Source organism: Gobio gobio (genome assembly GCF_949357685.1).
Source record: "Gobio gobio genome assembly, chromosome: 15".
Taxonomy (NCBI): domain Eukaryota; kingdom Metazoa; phylum Chordata; class Actinopteri; order Cypriniformes; family Gobionidae; genus Gobio; species Gobio gobio.
In genome coordinates, this window is record NC_137108.1 from 17227777 (window position 1) to 17243467 (window position 15691).

The 15691-nt window shown below is 42.3% G+C and overlaps 1 protein-coding gene across 4 annotated transcripts; it reads right to left on the reverse strand.

The window, feature by feature from the left end:
* Positions 1-4: 4 nt before the first annotated feature.
* On the reverse strand, positions 5-15248 carry ctnnb1 (catenin (cadherin-associated protein), beta 1). 4 transcript variants are annotated; one of them, XM_079837471.1, is made up of 17 exons: positions 15042-15248; positions 7437-7481; positions 7125-7349; positions 6578-6831; positions 6256-6494; positions 5847-6048; positions 4940-5084; positions 4737-4840; positions 4606-4632; positions 3862-4200; positions 3558-3716; positions 3279-3398; positions 2693-2843; positions 2263-2384; positions 1928-1988; positions 961-1186; positions 5-751 (listed from the first exon to the last, which is right to left on the reverse strand). In XM_079837471.1, exons 2-16 carry the CDS (start codon positions 7447-7449, stop codon positions 978-980), a joined length of 2370 nt encoding a protein of 789 aa, XP_079693597.1. In that variant the 5' UTR covers positions 7450-7481; positions 15042-15248; the 3' UTR covers positions 5-751; positions 961-977. The 4 variants fall into 4 exon arrangements, with proteins under 4 accessions (XP_079693597.1, XP_079693598.1, XP_079693599.1 ...); XM_079837472.1 differs by lacking the exon at positions 4606-4632 and having other exon boundaries at positions 15042-15209; XM_079837473.1 differs by lacking the exon at positions 961-1186 and having other exon boundaries at positions 15042-15209.
* Positions 15249-15691: the final 443 nt, after the last annotated feature.

Sequence of the window (15691 nt, forward strand, 5' to 3'; positions counted from 1 at the left end):
AAAATTAAATTTAGTCCATTTTATTGTTTAGCCAGGTCATAACCAAGTCTCCAACCAACAATTGCAGGCTACAATAATTAGGGGTTCTTTTCAAAACCTTTCTAAAGCTACCATCAAAAAATAGATCGACGAGAAAAGAAAAAGAGAAAAACAAAAAGCAAAACTGGCCCCAACTGATTGCAAAACCTTTGGAACATTTGTGATTTCATTAAAGCAAGAGAACTGATATTTGGACTTCTCCAATTCTTGGTTTTATACAAAAGCTACACAATGTTACATTTGATAAGAATACAATTGAACTGATTAATTAGTGTTCTACACCATAAACTCGATAAAATCTTGGATGGATCATTACCACTATAACTCAACACTATGAGAGAGAAAGAGAGACGGTCGAAAGGAATACAAAGTTCTGCAAAATAAAAGACGAGTATCATAAAGCAAGCTAGATAAGTACCATTACAGACCGAAATATCCTTTGAAAAATAAAAAGTAATAAAAAGTACAGGCAAGGCTAAGGTTGAAAATTCCATCTTAGGATTTGCTTTTTGGGCTTTCTTCTGTCAATCACACCAAATTCTGACCGCCTAAGACCAGAACAAAAGTTTTACTTCCATGTGTTCCCATAGGAAACTCAGCTTGTATTAGTGTGTCAGGCACTTTCAGAGAAACTAGCCCACTCTCTTGAGCCCGCTCAGCAACTCTACAGGCCAAAATCACAATGCAGGTTCATTCAGATCAGACGATACAGCTGCGGCAGAGAGAAAAGAGGGACAAACAGATTAGAATCCCGTTAAACGCGCACACACACACACACACACAGGATTGTAATGAATTCAGATGCAGCTCAGATTAGTTCTGCTACCGGCGTGCTTTACTCCAGCCTTTCAAATGTCCTACACACGGTGCGGTCAGCACAGATCAAACACAACCGGCCGTTCGGGCGTCTTGGTGCCTCACCTAAAAAGTCATTGTATTTACAGATCGGTATCGAACCAGGCCAGCTGATTGCTGTCGCCTGGCGGGAGGCCGTCGATCAGGTCCTGGGCGTGGCCGAGATCGGGAAGGCCGTCTACGGGGTAATCTGGGCCGGGGTGGTGCCCGCCCATCTCGTGCTCCATCATGGGATCCATTCCCATGGCGTCCGGTCCGTAACCTCCGGAATGGAAGGAGCGGTAGCTTGGGTCTGGAGGACGAGGGGAGTGGATGGGGAGTAGATGGGAAGTGGAGGGAGCACACACATACACACACGCGTACGTTAGAGGAAGCATATTAAACAGGCAGCTTACAATAGCACAACCTCAGACCCACAAGACCAGAGAGAGAGAGAGACGACAACAGGATGTGACCTGGAAACTGGCACTCTCCATGAATACGGCACACTTTTTGCTTCGAGGACCATTAAATGTTTGATCATCTAAAACTTAAAAATGTGATCACAAAAGATCTTGACCTTCTTGGCTGTATCCAATGATCACGCTAAATTTGCAACTGTTTAATTGTCCATTTTCTATGTAATATCAGTGTATTTAAAAAAAACAAAAATGCAAATATGTATATAAAAACCATCAATTTAAGTCAGGGGGTTAAGTACTTCTTTTTACTGATCATTTGTTGAAATTAGACTTGTATGAATGACTTTCTTCCATAAACCAAGAAAGGAAATGTTGAATGACTGCATAAAATAGTGAAAGTGAATAGTGACTGAGGCTGTCCGTTTCTAGCAATTCACATAGTGAGGCGTCATGGTTTGGAAATACATGCATCCCATTAAGAGTTCCGTGCCCTATTTTGAACCGTTTTCATGGAAAGTGCCAGGCGTGTTCAGCTCTAGGTTTGGTGGGTGAAGGCTGATGAAGCAGTGGATTAGTGTGCATCACACCCAGATGCTGAGAGCTGATCTCATTTCTGAGAATGACGAACTTACCGTCCTGTCTGTAGCCTAGAGGCTCTCCCTGTGCACCGATGTCCAGCCCTAGATCTCCAGTCTGCAAACGCACACGCAAGAAAAAGAACCCATAAGAGAAAGGCCTCTAATTCTGCATATATCAGGACTGAATCAGTTCCACGAATGCTTTCAAAGTGCTTGAGGCTCATAAAAACAATGCTTTGTTAGAATCACCTGCCCAGTAAATTCACAAATATAACACCCACATCTGTCATAACAGATTCTGTAACGCACTGGGAATTTATAGGCTTAATCTACAGCAGGGCTCTGTGCCAGCGTTGATTGCAGGATTTAGTGGAGATGAGCCCCCTTACCTCGTTCCAGGTCATGGGCTCAGTTCTGAACAGAGAGCTGGTGAGCTCCACAGACAGTCGTTTCTTGTAGTCCTGGGGCTTATCCTCAGACATGCGGAACAGAACTGCAGCAGCGTACGTGGCTGTGGGCGAGAGATAGCAACGTTAGTGTGACCGAGAAAACATTCAAGCCAGCCCTGCTCACCTCAGCCACTGCCTCCAGTGGAAATCAGTGCAGAGCTGGGAAAACAAATCTGCATAGCTTTTCGTAGTCACACTTGCTCCTCTGTTTATTCTGTGGAAGTTTGACTTGTTTCTGCAAACTTTATCTTGAGACATCGCTAGGCAGTGACACGGTGTGCTGCCATTAGTGTATTTATTTGATGTCTTTCAGCATTATACTGTATGCACGCACTCATGCTGCTTATTAGAAGGGAGAGCGCGCACTCACCAACGCCCTCGTTTCTGGAGTGGAGGAGCTCTGTGAGGGGAGCGGTGGCTCCTTCAGCCTCGATGGCCTCGGCTGCCTCCTTATCCTGAGCCAGCTCGCACAAAACACCTGCAGCCACACGCTGGATGTTCTCGATAGGAGAGTACAGCAACTGCAGAGACAGAGAGAGACGCATGTCAGACGGGATGAAACTAGTTCAGTAGATGTAAATATAATACAACTTTTAGGCAGGAAACGAGGGTCACCCACTTAATTCACTAAAATAGAACAACAGAGTGATAGTTCAATAAAAAAAAAGAATAATAGAGGTAGAATGAATTTGCAAATGATCAATAGACAGAACAATAGAACGACAACACAATAGACTGATAGACTGAACAATTGAGCACACAAACAAGATAGATCAATAGACAGATAGAATGAACAAACTGTAGATTGCATGACAGAATGATATAATAAGTGAATGAACAAAACAGTTCTACTTATAGAAGAAACTACATATAGAGTGAACAAACAGAACATTGACCAACAATAGGTAGAACAAATGACAAGACGACTGACAGATCGAGTGAGCTCTCTGACTGACCTGAACAAAGAGTGGAATAGTGTTGAGTCCTCTGATGACGATTCTGTTATGAATGTCTCTGGCTAGAATGTGCAGCGCTCCAGTGCAGCCCTCCACAATCTCCTCCATTCGCACACCCTCCTGAAACACAACACACATCAACTTCATTCTGCAAGAAATATTGTAAGTGTACGCTTTAACTTCTGCGCATAAATTGGGCTGAAAGATTTAATTTCAGAATCGTGAAATTTCGCAATTCAGCTCCCTTACAAAACTGCTGATCATGTGACCATGACTCACCACAAACTGTTGCTGTGTTCCACCCATGGAGGTGCGTCTCTGAGTGTCCTGATGGGCCCGGACCAGAAGCTGCACCAGACGGGGAATGGCGCCCTGCTCTCTGAGTGGGGCGTGGTTGGCAGGGCACAGTGCCAGATTACGGATCAGCCCGACTGTTGCCTGGGAGAGAAGACAGGCATTAAAAAAAAAAAAGAGAGATAATAAACCTAATTAAACCTATTTATAAAAAAATCTCTTCACTCCAGTTCAGACACTACGAAAGCCACAAAAAGACAGGAGTGATGACCTCAAGTCACTTACATACCTTAATGAGAGGCCAATGTGAGGGAGGGTGGAGTAATTTGACCACAACAGGCAGCCCATAGTGCAGCCGCACTGCATTCTGGGCCATCTCTGCATCTTGGTGTCTGGATGAAAGGTGACGGAGAGCACAGATAGCCGGCTCCGTGATGTCCTCTCTGTCTCCGGCACGAAGAACCGTGCGCACGAGGGCCTCGATGCCACCCACTTGGCACACCATCATCTTGTTCTTGTAGTTGTTGCAGGTGAGGTTGGACAGGATTCCAGCAGCACACGTCACCACATTGATGTCGTCTGAACCGAGCAACTGGACCAGTGTGCCCAAGAGCCCCTCCATACCCTCCTGTAGATCAGAAGGATCCAGAGTTGAGATGCACAACTTTCTTTAACCCAGAATTTGCATCCATGACAAACTCGAGCCAGGATTTTTTTTAGTCCCGCACACGACCAGCCACAGCCATTCGCAACATTTTACTACACGTTACATGAGGTTGTAAGCCTACCATGAGTGGGTAAACGGTTAAATACACAAAATCATTCCAGAAATGTTTTGATAATTCAAGAAATCTGACGTCACAACAACAGCAGGGTGAAATGTACACACAGCGCAGGCATTACAACCAAATGTAGCATCCGCTCATGCTCCATCGACACTGTTCTTTCACAATTTGATGTCCTAACTGTGTGAGGTCAGAGCTGGCTACAGCCCCCAACCCCCATCACAGACAAAGGCAGGAATGACTGTTACCTGCACATCTACTTCTGCTAAAGACGTCTTCTCCATGGAAAAAATGGGGAGACAGAAAGAGAGGGCTCATGTAGGAAGAACAGAAGACAGCGTAAAAGACCTGAGGGAAAGAGAGACAGACGGATCGGTACCTGTTTGGTGGCGGCATCTGAAAGATTCCTTAAAGTCCACAAGCAGTTCTGTACCAGCCGCTGACTGGGGTCTGTGAGATGGAGGCCGAGTGCTTGCATGCCACCTGAAAACAGAAATGAAGCTTCCACGTTCAAACCGTCCTAAAAAAAAAACATCACCATTCCTCTATAATATACTGGACTGAATCGAAAACAAATCTCACCAGCCTCAACGATGGCAGGTTTGTTACTGGAGCAAACAGACAGCACTTTGAGCACTCGACTGGTGGTCCACAATAGTTTCTCATAGGTGTAGGTCCTCATGATGTTGACCAGAGCCTGTGGGCCTCCGCTGGCCAGAATGATAAGCTGAAAAGAAAAGCAGATTGCATGTGTTTACTCAAGTTTACCCAAGTTAACATTCTGCAGTCCATACTGCACAGCTCAAACCGGTGTAACTTTGTTAATAAATTACCACGGATACACGAAAACAGGAAATCACCAGAGCAGAAATGAGTACTACAAGTAATATAGTAGGGCTGCACGTGAATAAAAAATAAAACCGTAAATCAAAATCGCAAAGATTTATACAATTAAATATGTGCTACATGTTTTAGAGGGAACTGTGGCAATGTGCTCATTTACACGCAACCGCAAGATCTACCGTTTTCAATGTCTCAGAGCTGAATGTGCTTGTAATGTGCATTTAGAAGCACAACCTGCGACAATCTTCTCAACTTGCAATGAGAAACCAGCTCTAAAAAAATGGTTTTCCACCAAAATAAAAAGCTCAATGGTTTAATGCTTGAAAAAGAAATTAAGACCACTATGATTGAGCAAATTGTGCAGCCCTACAATAAAGCAAAGCAAACCTGGGGCGTTTAAAATATTTTTTTTCCCAAATTTGTGCAGCCCTATTATATAGTCAGGCATTCAGTGCCGAGAAGGCCAACATCAAGGTGCAAATTAAGAATGCTTCAAATCTAAATATAGCAGAGGTATTCTGTTGCAGTGCTTGAATGACGAGTGATTTAAGATTGAGGGGGAAAAAAAACCCTCCGTAAACAGGTGTGGAGTTGGCCAAGCACCATGCCGTGATGTGCCTAGTTCTGAGAAGTTTTTGCTTCTTACTTTGCTTTCCTGATTTCCGTATGCCAGAATCTGAAGGCAGTCTGTCGTGATGGCGAGGAATTTCACATTTGTTTTGTTTAGCAAGGCCACCATTTTCTGCAGGCCTCCGGCCAGACGGACAGCCATCTTGGCTCCTTCCTGGTGCAGTAGCAGGTTGTGTAGAGTCGTAATGGCATAAAACAGTACAGAGTCCACCGGGGAGCTGAAGAGACCACAGCAAATTTAATTAGCACCAAACTACTGATAAATAATGGTATTCACGCTCAAGCACACAGAGCAGGTCTCAGTATGACTCAGCCTGCTGGGTCCTTCAATTCCAACATGCCTGATTCAAAAGATTCATCGGATATACACCCACATTATGGTTCATGCATGTCTGCTTAAAAATAGAGCATGAAGGAGAACCAACCCAAGCATTTTGACGAGGGCAGGGATGCCTCCCGATTTGAAGATGGCGAGCAGGCCTTCTCTGTGGTGGGAAAGGTTGTGCAAGGTGCCGGAGGTGCAGCGGGCCGTTTCTACATCACTAGTGTTTTGCATGGTCCTCACAATGGCCGACACCATCTGTGGAGATCGCATGATGGCGTGACGAGAGGCCTCCTTCTTAGAGAGCTGATGCACCATCACAGCTGCCTTATTAACAACCACCTGGCGGAAAAAGAAAACAAGCCATTAGCGCGCACTCAGTGTCACAGCACTGGCTGTTCTTGACAATCTATCTTGCTTCCAACCTGATCCTCATCATTCAGTAGTTTGGTGAGCTCTGGAATGGCACGGGTGGCGAGCTCTGCATCGTCCTGGTAGTTGATGAGGTTGACCACGGCGTGTTTGAGCATCTGTGAGGGCTCGGCCAGGCGCTGGACGTTGGTCGGGTGAGCAGAGTCGAACTGTGTGGAAGGTATCTGCATGCCCTCATCTAGAGTCTCGGGGAACATGGCCGCCCGGACTCTCTGGGCTCTGGTCATGGCGTACTGACCATCAATGTCTACAGAGAAGCAGAGGACTACATCAAGCAACCGTCTTGTGCTATGTCTATGATTATAATCGAGTGATTGTTAATTCCACATTGAAAAGATACAAACAAGACAAAACAATAAGCAATTGTCTCAGTGTTATGTCTTGCATAACCCTTGTGAGTGCAGGTAATAGTTTAAATAAGTGAATTGTGCATTTTCCATTCCAATATTCAAGGGTTTTTTTTTTACTCAACCTCACATTGTGTTTTTTTTACCTCTAAACATATTCTCTAACACATGAGACAATAAAATCACCACATACCTGCTACCTGGTCCTGGTTGAAGGACTGGTTAAAGCCCTGCTCCCACTCATATAGCACCTGGTTATCCACATCATCATCCTCTGGGTTGCCCTTGCCGCTCAGGGATGGGGCAGTGGTTGTGGCCCCAGAGTGGATACCTGAGTCCAGGTAAGACTGCTGTTGCCAATGGCTGACCGCAGCCTTGCGATCCGGCTCCATGGCCATGTCCAGCTCCATCAAGTCAGCTGCACATAAAAACATTACACAATGAGTGTACTGTTCTACATGTTTGTATAGTAAAATATTTTTGCATAAATGTTACAAGAGCTTACATTGGGTAGCCATGATTCTCTCACAGCCAAGCACAGCTTCCTAATCTGAAACACACACACACAGCAACATGGTTAATTTCACATTTGCAGTGCCAACTCTCGCTCTCATATAGTCAAACACATTCCAGAGAAGTCCAGCATGCAGCACACACAAGCCCCAGTGTTCGGACTGAAAGCTCTCTGTCTCCTAACCTGACTGCAGCTGGGATGAAAGAGCGAGGCAGGATGTGCCGCACTACACACAGCTACTCTTATTATCTGCAGGTCTCTCATGATACTCCCCGGAAAGACACATGGTGAACAATAAACAGAGCTACAGGAAATCAAAGGTCTTTGTGATCATTCAGGAATTTAGGGGTTATTGTAGCAGTTTATCCTTCAAAAGTGCACATTTATCAGCCACTGAAAAAAATGGGCAAGATTTTGGTTACAAAAAGTTCACAATAAACCAATATAAAACGACATCAAGATATCTACCCAGCTGACAACAAGAGGTTATGTTTATACTGTGAAAATGCATCTTTTTTTATCATTAAATGTGTAATTTCCTGCTATCGCTGCAGAGATTGCAAATTAAACCTGTTATTTGAATTATTTTGCATTGAAGAAGGTTCAAAGAAAGAAATATATTTTATATACGTTTCAAAACAAATGTAATTTTCCGCTGAAAATAGTCCTGAATATATCAGGACTCGCAGTGACATATTTCAGGCAAAAATACCTATATACAAATCCATTACATTTTACAAAGTCATTCCGTCACAAGGCATGATAATAGAGCTTGAACTATTAGTGTCATTCCAAACACACAACCTCCATCTCCTCTAAGCCATTCACAAGCAAAAGAGGTGCTAAAGGTTTATATGACCTTCAATAATGTGCTCAGCCAGAAACCCCACCATCACAACAGCGTCAATATGCGCATGACATTCTTTGCAGATTGCCCATCAACGTCTGCAGTTAACACCTACTGAAACGATACTGAATTCAGTGTCTCGGTCTGGGGGGCCCCAGTCTCCTTCCCTTTTGTGAGGCCTCCTCCAGAATTACCATAACACAAGCCCCGAGCCCACCTCCTTTATTCAGACACACAACACCCCTCTCCAAGTCAGCAGGCAGAATGCAACCCCTCTCCGAGACGTCCAACATTCACATGTAGCCTTGAGACCGAAACTGGCTGCCCATGCCTCTTCATTGTGTTGGTTAGCAAAACATACTGTTCCTCTCAGTCAAACAACTCTTACAAAACACAAACATGTTGCAGCATGTGAAAAGGTCACTCAGCAGAGCGATTCAGCAAGCTCTCGTCAACATTTTGCTGTTCATGTTCAAGAGCTGTTAGTCCATTTCAAACAACACCGCAGGAGGTTTAGCTTTATGACGCAGCAAAGACTTGGCAATTACTCAGAGAAAAATAACTTTCCAGTGTATTCGGCTGCATAGTCTCGCAAACACTCACTATTGTCAGGATTTGGCTCTTGAAAGCAGCCTCAAAGTTCGGGAGCTGAATTAAGTCAAGTAAAGAAAAGCTTGACTGGAATACAGATGTGCGGGGTGTTGCTCAGTCTATTATGGATAAACCTCAACTTTTCAGAAATAATGGGGCTTTAAAGTTATAACACAACAGATTAAAGACTATGGCAACAAAATAGTAATGCACCAGAATTTGACGAGCACATTTTGACTGTCAGCATCTATTTTGTGCACACAACAATGAATTTCATGATAAAGCTGACAATTGAATCTCAATAAATTTGGATTTGCACTCTTTAATGTGGTGAGACAAATCTCTCACCATTCCATTCAGAGGGTAACAATTCGATAATAAAACAATTCTCAATGCATTTTATCCTAATAATCTTTTATTAATAATTTTTTTTATATTAAAATCACAATATAGATCTTTTTTAGAGATGCACTTGATCGACCGGCCAGGGACCGGAATCGGTCCGGACCGATCATGCGACCGAATGAGTCATTCCGATTCGGTCCGTTTTGTTGCAAGCGACACAGGAAATAAAGTCACAGCCACGCTCACACTCTCAGCCACATGTAAAAATGTTGTTGGCTTAAAGGTTCTTCACTGTAAGTGAAAAAGACAGTTCACAATTTGTAATACTTATAAACCGTGTGAGAACCACAACGAAAACCTTCGGAACAAACCTAATTAGACATTAGTGTTGTCAAAAATATTTCAATACTGAAATATCTGAAATGGTTCCAATACACCATTTGTCCATTTCTGCAGTATTGATAAACCGATGCCAGCTGCGAGTTCTTGCTCTCTCTTCTCTCCGACGGTTTGACATGTGCCTGCCTCCTATCACTCACTCGCTCCGGTAAATAGTGCTTGTATTGCACATCCTTTTACTAATTCCCACAGGTTTCCTGCTCACCCCAAAAGTGCGTGCACCACTGATCTAGGGTATATAAGTGAAACGCACAAAGCCTTCTCTCAAACAGTGTGAGAGTCACAAGTACCAAAATGTGTGACTTACTGCACTTAAACCGTCAAATACACAAAAGTGTCAAAATGCTCATCTTGGAGAGTATTCAGTTAAACAAAGTCAGTTTTAAAACATGAATAATTGAGGTAGAACACGCATGTTGTGTAACAGTATATTGGATCCGTGCATAAATCCTAATATTCCTGCTGCTGACTGTCATGTTAATCAAAGAAAAAAAGACTGCTCTTGACTTAACTATTGTAACTACTTGTAAGAATTAATCTGCATTTAATGTTTACAATGAAGACTACGCAGTTATTTTACATTTGATTAATTTCTGTAGCATTTCTTACCTGAATATACTGCACACCCACCTGAAAAACTAATAGCTCTCTTTATTCTATTGCATTTATTTGTGCTGTTGTTTGAAATGTGTTTATTTGTTCTTATTTTTACTGTCTTTTTACTTATTTTTATGTAAATATTTTCGTATTGAAGAAAAGTAGATTTGTTTGTAAATGCTGTCAATTATTGTTCTTATAAAGAAATCGGCGGGTCACACTTAAAACAAATCGGCCCAGAAAATTGCATCTCCAATCTTATTTTATCTTTGTTATTAAAAATAAGAACAAAGATGCAAACAAACAGTACAACAAATACAACAAGAAAAACTAATTAAAACAACATTTTACATCATCTTCAACAGAAGCATTCAGGTAGGAAATACAGAAATTAAATAATCAAATGTAAATGTCTTTAGTGAATTAATTACAGCAGGGCTCGTCTTCACATAACATTGTCAGTTGTCTTAAAGTGAACAAACAGATTGGGGGGAGGGGTGGGTAACTAGGGTTGCAAAGTTCCCAAATATTCTGGAACGTTTCTGAAGATTTACTGAAAATTCCGCCACTTTGCAACCCCAAAAAAAAAATAAAATAAAAAAAAATAGATGTGTAATCTGTGCATTAGGTCTTAATATAATAAACCTGCTGCTGTCTGTCATTAATGTATGTTTGAATAAATATTTCAAAAATGAATTGCAATAGACCGCATTTACAGCAGCTCCATCTTAAAAAAAGTGAGAATGGGAGGGATATACATACATCTCTTCAGTGGGATGAACTGTTATTTAATGTGTTTTTGGATTGTTTTGCTGACAAAACACAGCAAACATATCTTTCAGAGAAATTTCAGTAGACGAAAAACCCCCCCAGACAAAATGAGCTGTGAAAAATAAGTGGTCTCACAGCTTTTTACAGCGGATGCAATTGAAATCATGGTACGTCTCAGCCTCTCTTTCATACCAGTCATAGCGCTGCTCTTAATAAGGTCTATAGAAATATTATATTTTAAAAGTTTGTTAAAAAAATAACAGACTAATGGTACATTCACAACTGCACTGCAGCTGGACGGTGAAACCAAAAGCAGGTCGTGTTGTGAATGCTTTAGTTTTACGAATGGAAATCTCACCTGGACCAACACAGTGGTGCCAAAACAAACCCCTGGCCCAGGAGAAGAACGGAATTGACACACCAAAGCAAACAAAAATATCTCAATCCTGTGCAGCTCCGCGTCAGAGTCAAAACGACACGGTCAGCTCTTATGTTATATGCATTTGCCAATAACGAGGACAGTTCCTCTAGGAGGCAGCTTTCCGTATTGTGAATGCAGAGCATGGAAAGCGTGTTTGATAAGGGGATGTGTAAAACAGTGCTGCTGTGGCACTCCGCCTGGGGCTGCCGAGAGTTTCACAGCAGTCAGCCAGTCGCTTGGTCTATGGTTCACAACATCTGGAGTCAATTGGAGAGATAAACCCAGCAGCATTCAGGCCTTAACCCCCCTGCGGTATTACTGCTCCCTTTCGCACGCAACGTGAGGTGCCAACTGAGCCTCAGCCTCCAAGAAATCCCACACACAAGCTACTCTTAAACGGTCCTCTTGCTTGCAGTAAATTGAGATGATGTATGGAAATAAGACCTAACAAACCACTACAGGTTAGTCTGTCACTGATGAGGACATGCTGGACGCATTTAGATGATCAAACTGACTCAACCCTTTCCAGAGCTCAATTGCTGGGTTAGACAATCATGTGAAGGGGCTGTGTGAAAAAGCATCTGGTGAGCTCTAGCTGAACTAGTTACTTTAATTTCGCAGACAGACTGGCTTGGGTATGAAGAATCCCAACCAGAAGAACCACATTCGTGTGATTTTCCCTGCCTGGCCAACATGCACATCTGAAACCAATCTGAGTGTTTTGGTACCTCCGCTGGGTGGAACATGGGTGGACTTGGCCACACGGAAAAATGGGAGGGGGGTGGTGGTTGGCGGGGGAAGGAAAGATGCACAGTCCGCATAGAGCTCTAGCAGAGAAGATACCAGCAGCAAATAAGCACTCATTACTCAAAGCTTGAGTTTGGCTTGGACGTGGCGCACAAATCTATGTTACGCATACGTAGAATACCAGAGTCAGCATTGTGAGGAAAAGCTAACGTCTGCATCACAATTCAATAGACTGGACCAAACTCGATGTTCTTTTTAGCATTAGTTAATTCTCCACATTTGCATTAAAATAAATGTGATGCCAAAACCAGAATGCTGTTTCCAACTAGCCAATCATAACTTAACAGTTTAAGATGCACTTATGTAATTCACACGCACATCAACAATATTGAAAGCATCCGATATATGATACTAAAACAGACCAGCCACAAAAAACAGCAAAAGTTCTCCCAAACCTTGTGCCCATTCCATACTCCAAGATGGGCTTCTCCAATGAAACCTGAGGAGGCTTGAGAAGACCGAGGCATTTGTTTGTAATCCTTGGCATTCAAACAGCATGTGAACGTAAATACCGCCCAAATGGCTTGGGCTAAGTGCCTGGTGTGACCAGGGGCATGCAGCTTAGATAGCGATTTCAACACCTGCATTCGATTTCAGAAATCTGCCTATTGTGTGCAGTATTTCAAAAGATCTTCGTTGCTAGCTCCCAGGAACAACATATACTACACATCTGCTCCCAATGTGTCAACTGTGATGAGAGATGCTGTAACAGCCCGAGCCTGCGCACATGTACACACACCGAATACAGCTCGGCCTAATGCTTTCTGACACTATATAATCGAAAACACACTATTGCCTCTCTGCACAACTGAAAGGGACTAACCCAGACACTTCCTTTTAGAGAGTTCAGGCATAAAGACTCAAAGTAAACAGTGGGAAAACATTGTGTCTATCAGGACAGACATTTAAAAAAGGAGGATTTACACATCAAATCACAAATTTAATTTTTAAAGCTTTCGAAAAGTGCCAGCAAGCTTGATAATGCACATGACTGCCATGCTGAATGGATGGTGTTGGATGAGAACTATTACAGGCATTTAATATACTCATAGGATAAAATGATCAATTTAATGTGGTAAAAAAAAAAATACAATTTACTAATGCTCTCTTTTGAAATAGTAAAAATCTACTTAACTAAAATGAAGTACATAGATGTCTTTTTTTATGGAAAGTGTTTAACAAAATCTTAATTTTAGACAGATGTTTGTCACTGCACTTACATTATTAGCACAGCCATGCGCAATGAATGTCATATAAACATCCTAAAACCTGTGGTTATCACAATAACAAACTCTTAAATATCCAACATAACTAATCAAATACTTTGTCTTTACTCGGTGCATAAAACAACACTTAATTTCAACATTTACTCTCCAAAATATATTTGTTGCATAAACTTAATGCATGGGTGGACCCAATACAAATAAAGTAAACTTCAATTTGACATTTTTAAGTTGACTACACACAAATAAATGCCTTTTAATAAAACATTCAGAAATTGTGTTGCTTTAGCTCATTTTAATTAAGTAAATGGAACAGGCACCACAAAGTTTCATGGGGAACTAATTGGATTAGTTACTAGAAGCAGGGATAAAACAGACTATAAATGCATAATGTCTATGAAAAGCAAGGAGAGCTATGCATTCTGCCTTAAGACACCAGGGCACAGGTGGAGAAAAAGGCACATATGTTTGGTTTTCGTTTAAATCCACGTGAATCATTAACAAATGCACTTCCAGCTGTGCTTCCTGGGGCGGATAGCTAGTGTATCATATGCTGCTAGAAAACCTTATTACGAAATAAATCTGAACCCAAACCTTTGCAGAACATAACGGAGTTTGCAGGAAATGTCATAATTTCACACACTGAATATGTCAGGAAAAGCTCAAGTCAGACGGTTGCAATGTGAAGAGTTGGGGGTGATGCATGGGTAGGGTATGCGCCCGTCCGCAAAGCCCGTGTGCGCGCATCGAGCCCGTGATCCCCCACCCCCATCAGCACGAGCTCCAGCAGAGTCAGATTTCACTCAAGCTCCTCCTCGACTTCCTCTCAACGGCCAAACACTTTAAATGCCTTTGTTTGTTTCTTACTGGGAAACTTGGATATGGGTCATATTTACAGTATTTACTACCGCGTGATTTGACTAAAACCATAAGTGTTTATAACTCAAGTTCATACAGCTGGACAGGCATTTGAGCAGAAAATGTTACTACAAACTTACTGTCCTCCAGATTTCAGTCGGTCACAAAAAAAAGTATACATCTCGGGTTTAGTAAACACGCAAAACGAACTTGAAAAGTCAACTAAAAGACAGCTAGTTTACGCTAGTTAACCACAGCCTAACTTTTAACCCACCACCCCATAACGTTAACGTTACCCGACTTAAAACAAACACAGATTTGTTAGTGTGGTGAAACCAAAACAACTGTTGTTTTTGCATTTTACAGTGAGAATTCGAAGAGAAGTTAATTATTTGTGTGAAAATGAGACGGATATCCAGTCGAGTTAGCGAATTTTTACATGGTCTCCACAAAACACTTTTCCTGCCCTAAAATGCTAACCACGCTAGCACCAAAGACACCAAATATCTTAACTCTAAGCTTCAAATACACCTTTTCCGATTAATTAAAACGCTTACAGAAATACAGTCGAACAAATCCGCGTTTATATGAGTCAATGTAGAAGGTATTTGGTCGTGATTTTGCAGCAATATATCCAGTGGCTGGTCTCCTCCTCATTCCCCACAGCTGCAGAAAGACATCCCCTCCAAACATCCCACTCTATAACCAACAACACGTTTGATCGGCAAAACACTTACCTGTATCAAAAGCTGTATATTCCTTTTTCGCTTTTCAGTACTTAAACACGAATAATGGCGACAATCCGTTGAGAAATGTTGAGAGAATGACCCGCAGCTCCTGCTGAGAGTGAATGTGTGCGCGAGGACTCCGCGCTCGCGCAGCAGCACACTGGGAAAGATGGCGTCACTTCATGCGTGCGCGAGCCATTATAAAAACTCCTACCCATTCCATATCCTGCCGCCTTCCAGAAAACTAGATCCCGTGCCGCTGAATCTTTATTGTAATGTAACCAAAAAGCGGTGTCCATACCCAACAATGTCTTACAGATATGAAAATTGAATAGTGTTGGAATTGTCTGCGCGCTGAACGACCGAAATGTGAGATAATTTTATGGAGTATGCAAAATAAGGATTCGTGCGTATGAATACACGAGCTACACGGTTGTGGTGCGGCAAGGGGGCGCACCTATTCGTTAAGTTTTATGACTCTCGCAATATAGAGTGAGTGTGTGTAGTGTTGACGAGAAGCGACGCGACCAGCCTAATATCATGAATTAAAAAAAAAATGATATGTAAATATCATATAAATGTATGTAAATCTTCCAGCAAACGGGAGCTAAAATGGGCTCGACTGTTTAGGTTTTAGAGAGGGAGGAAGTTTTCCCATC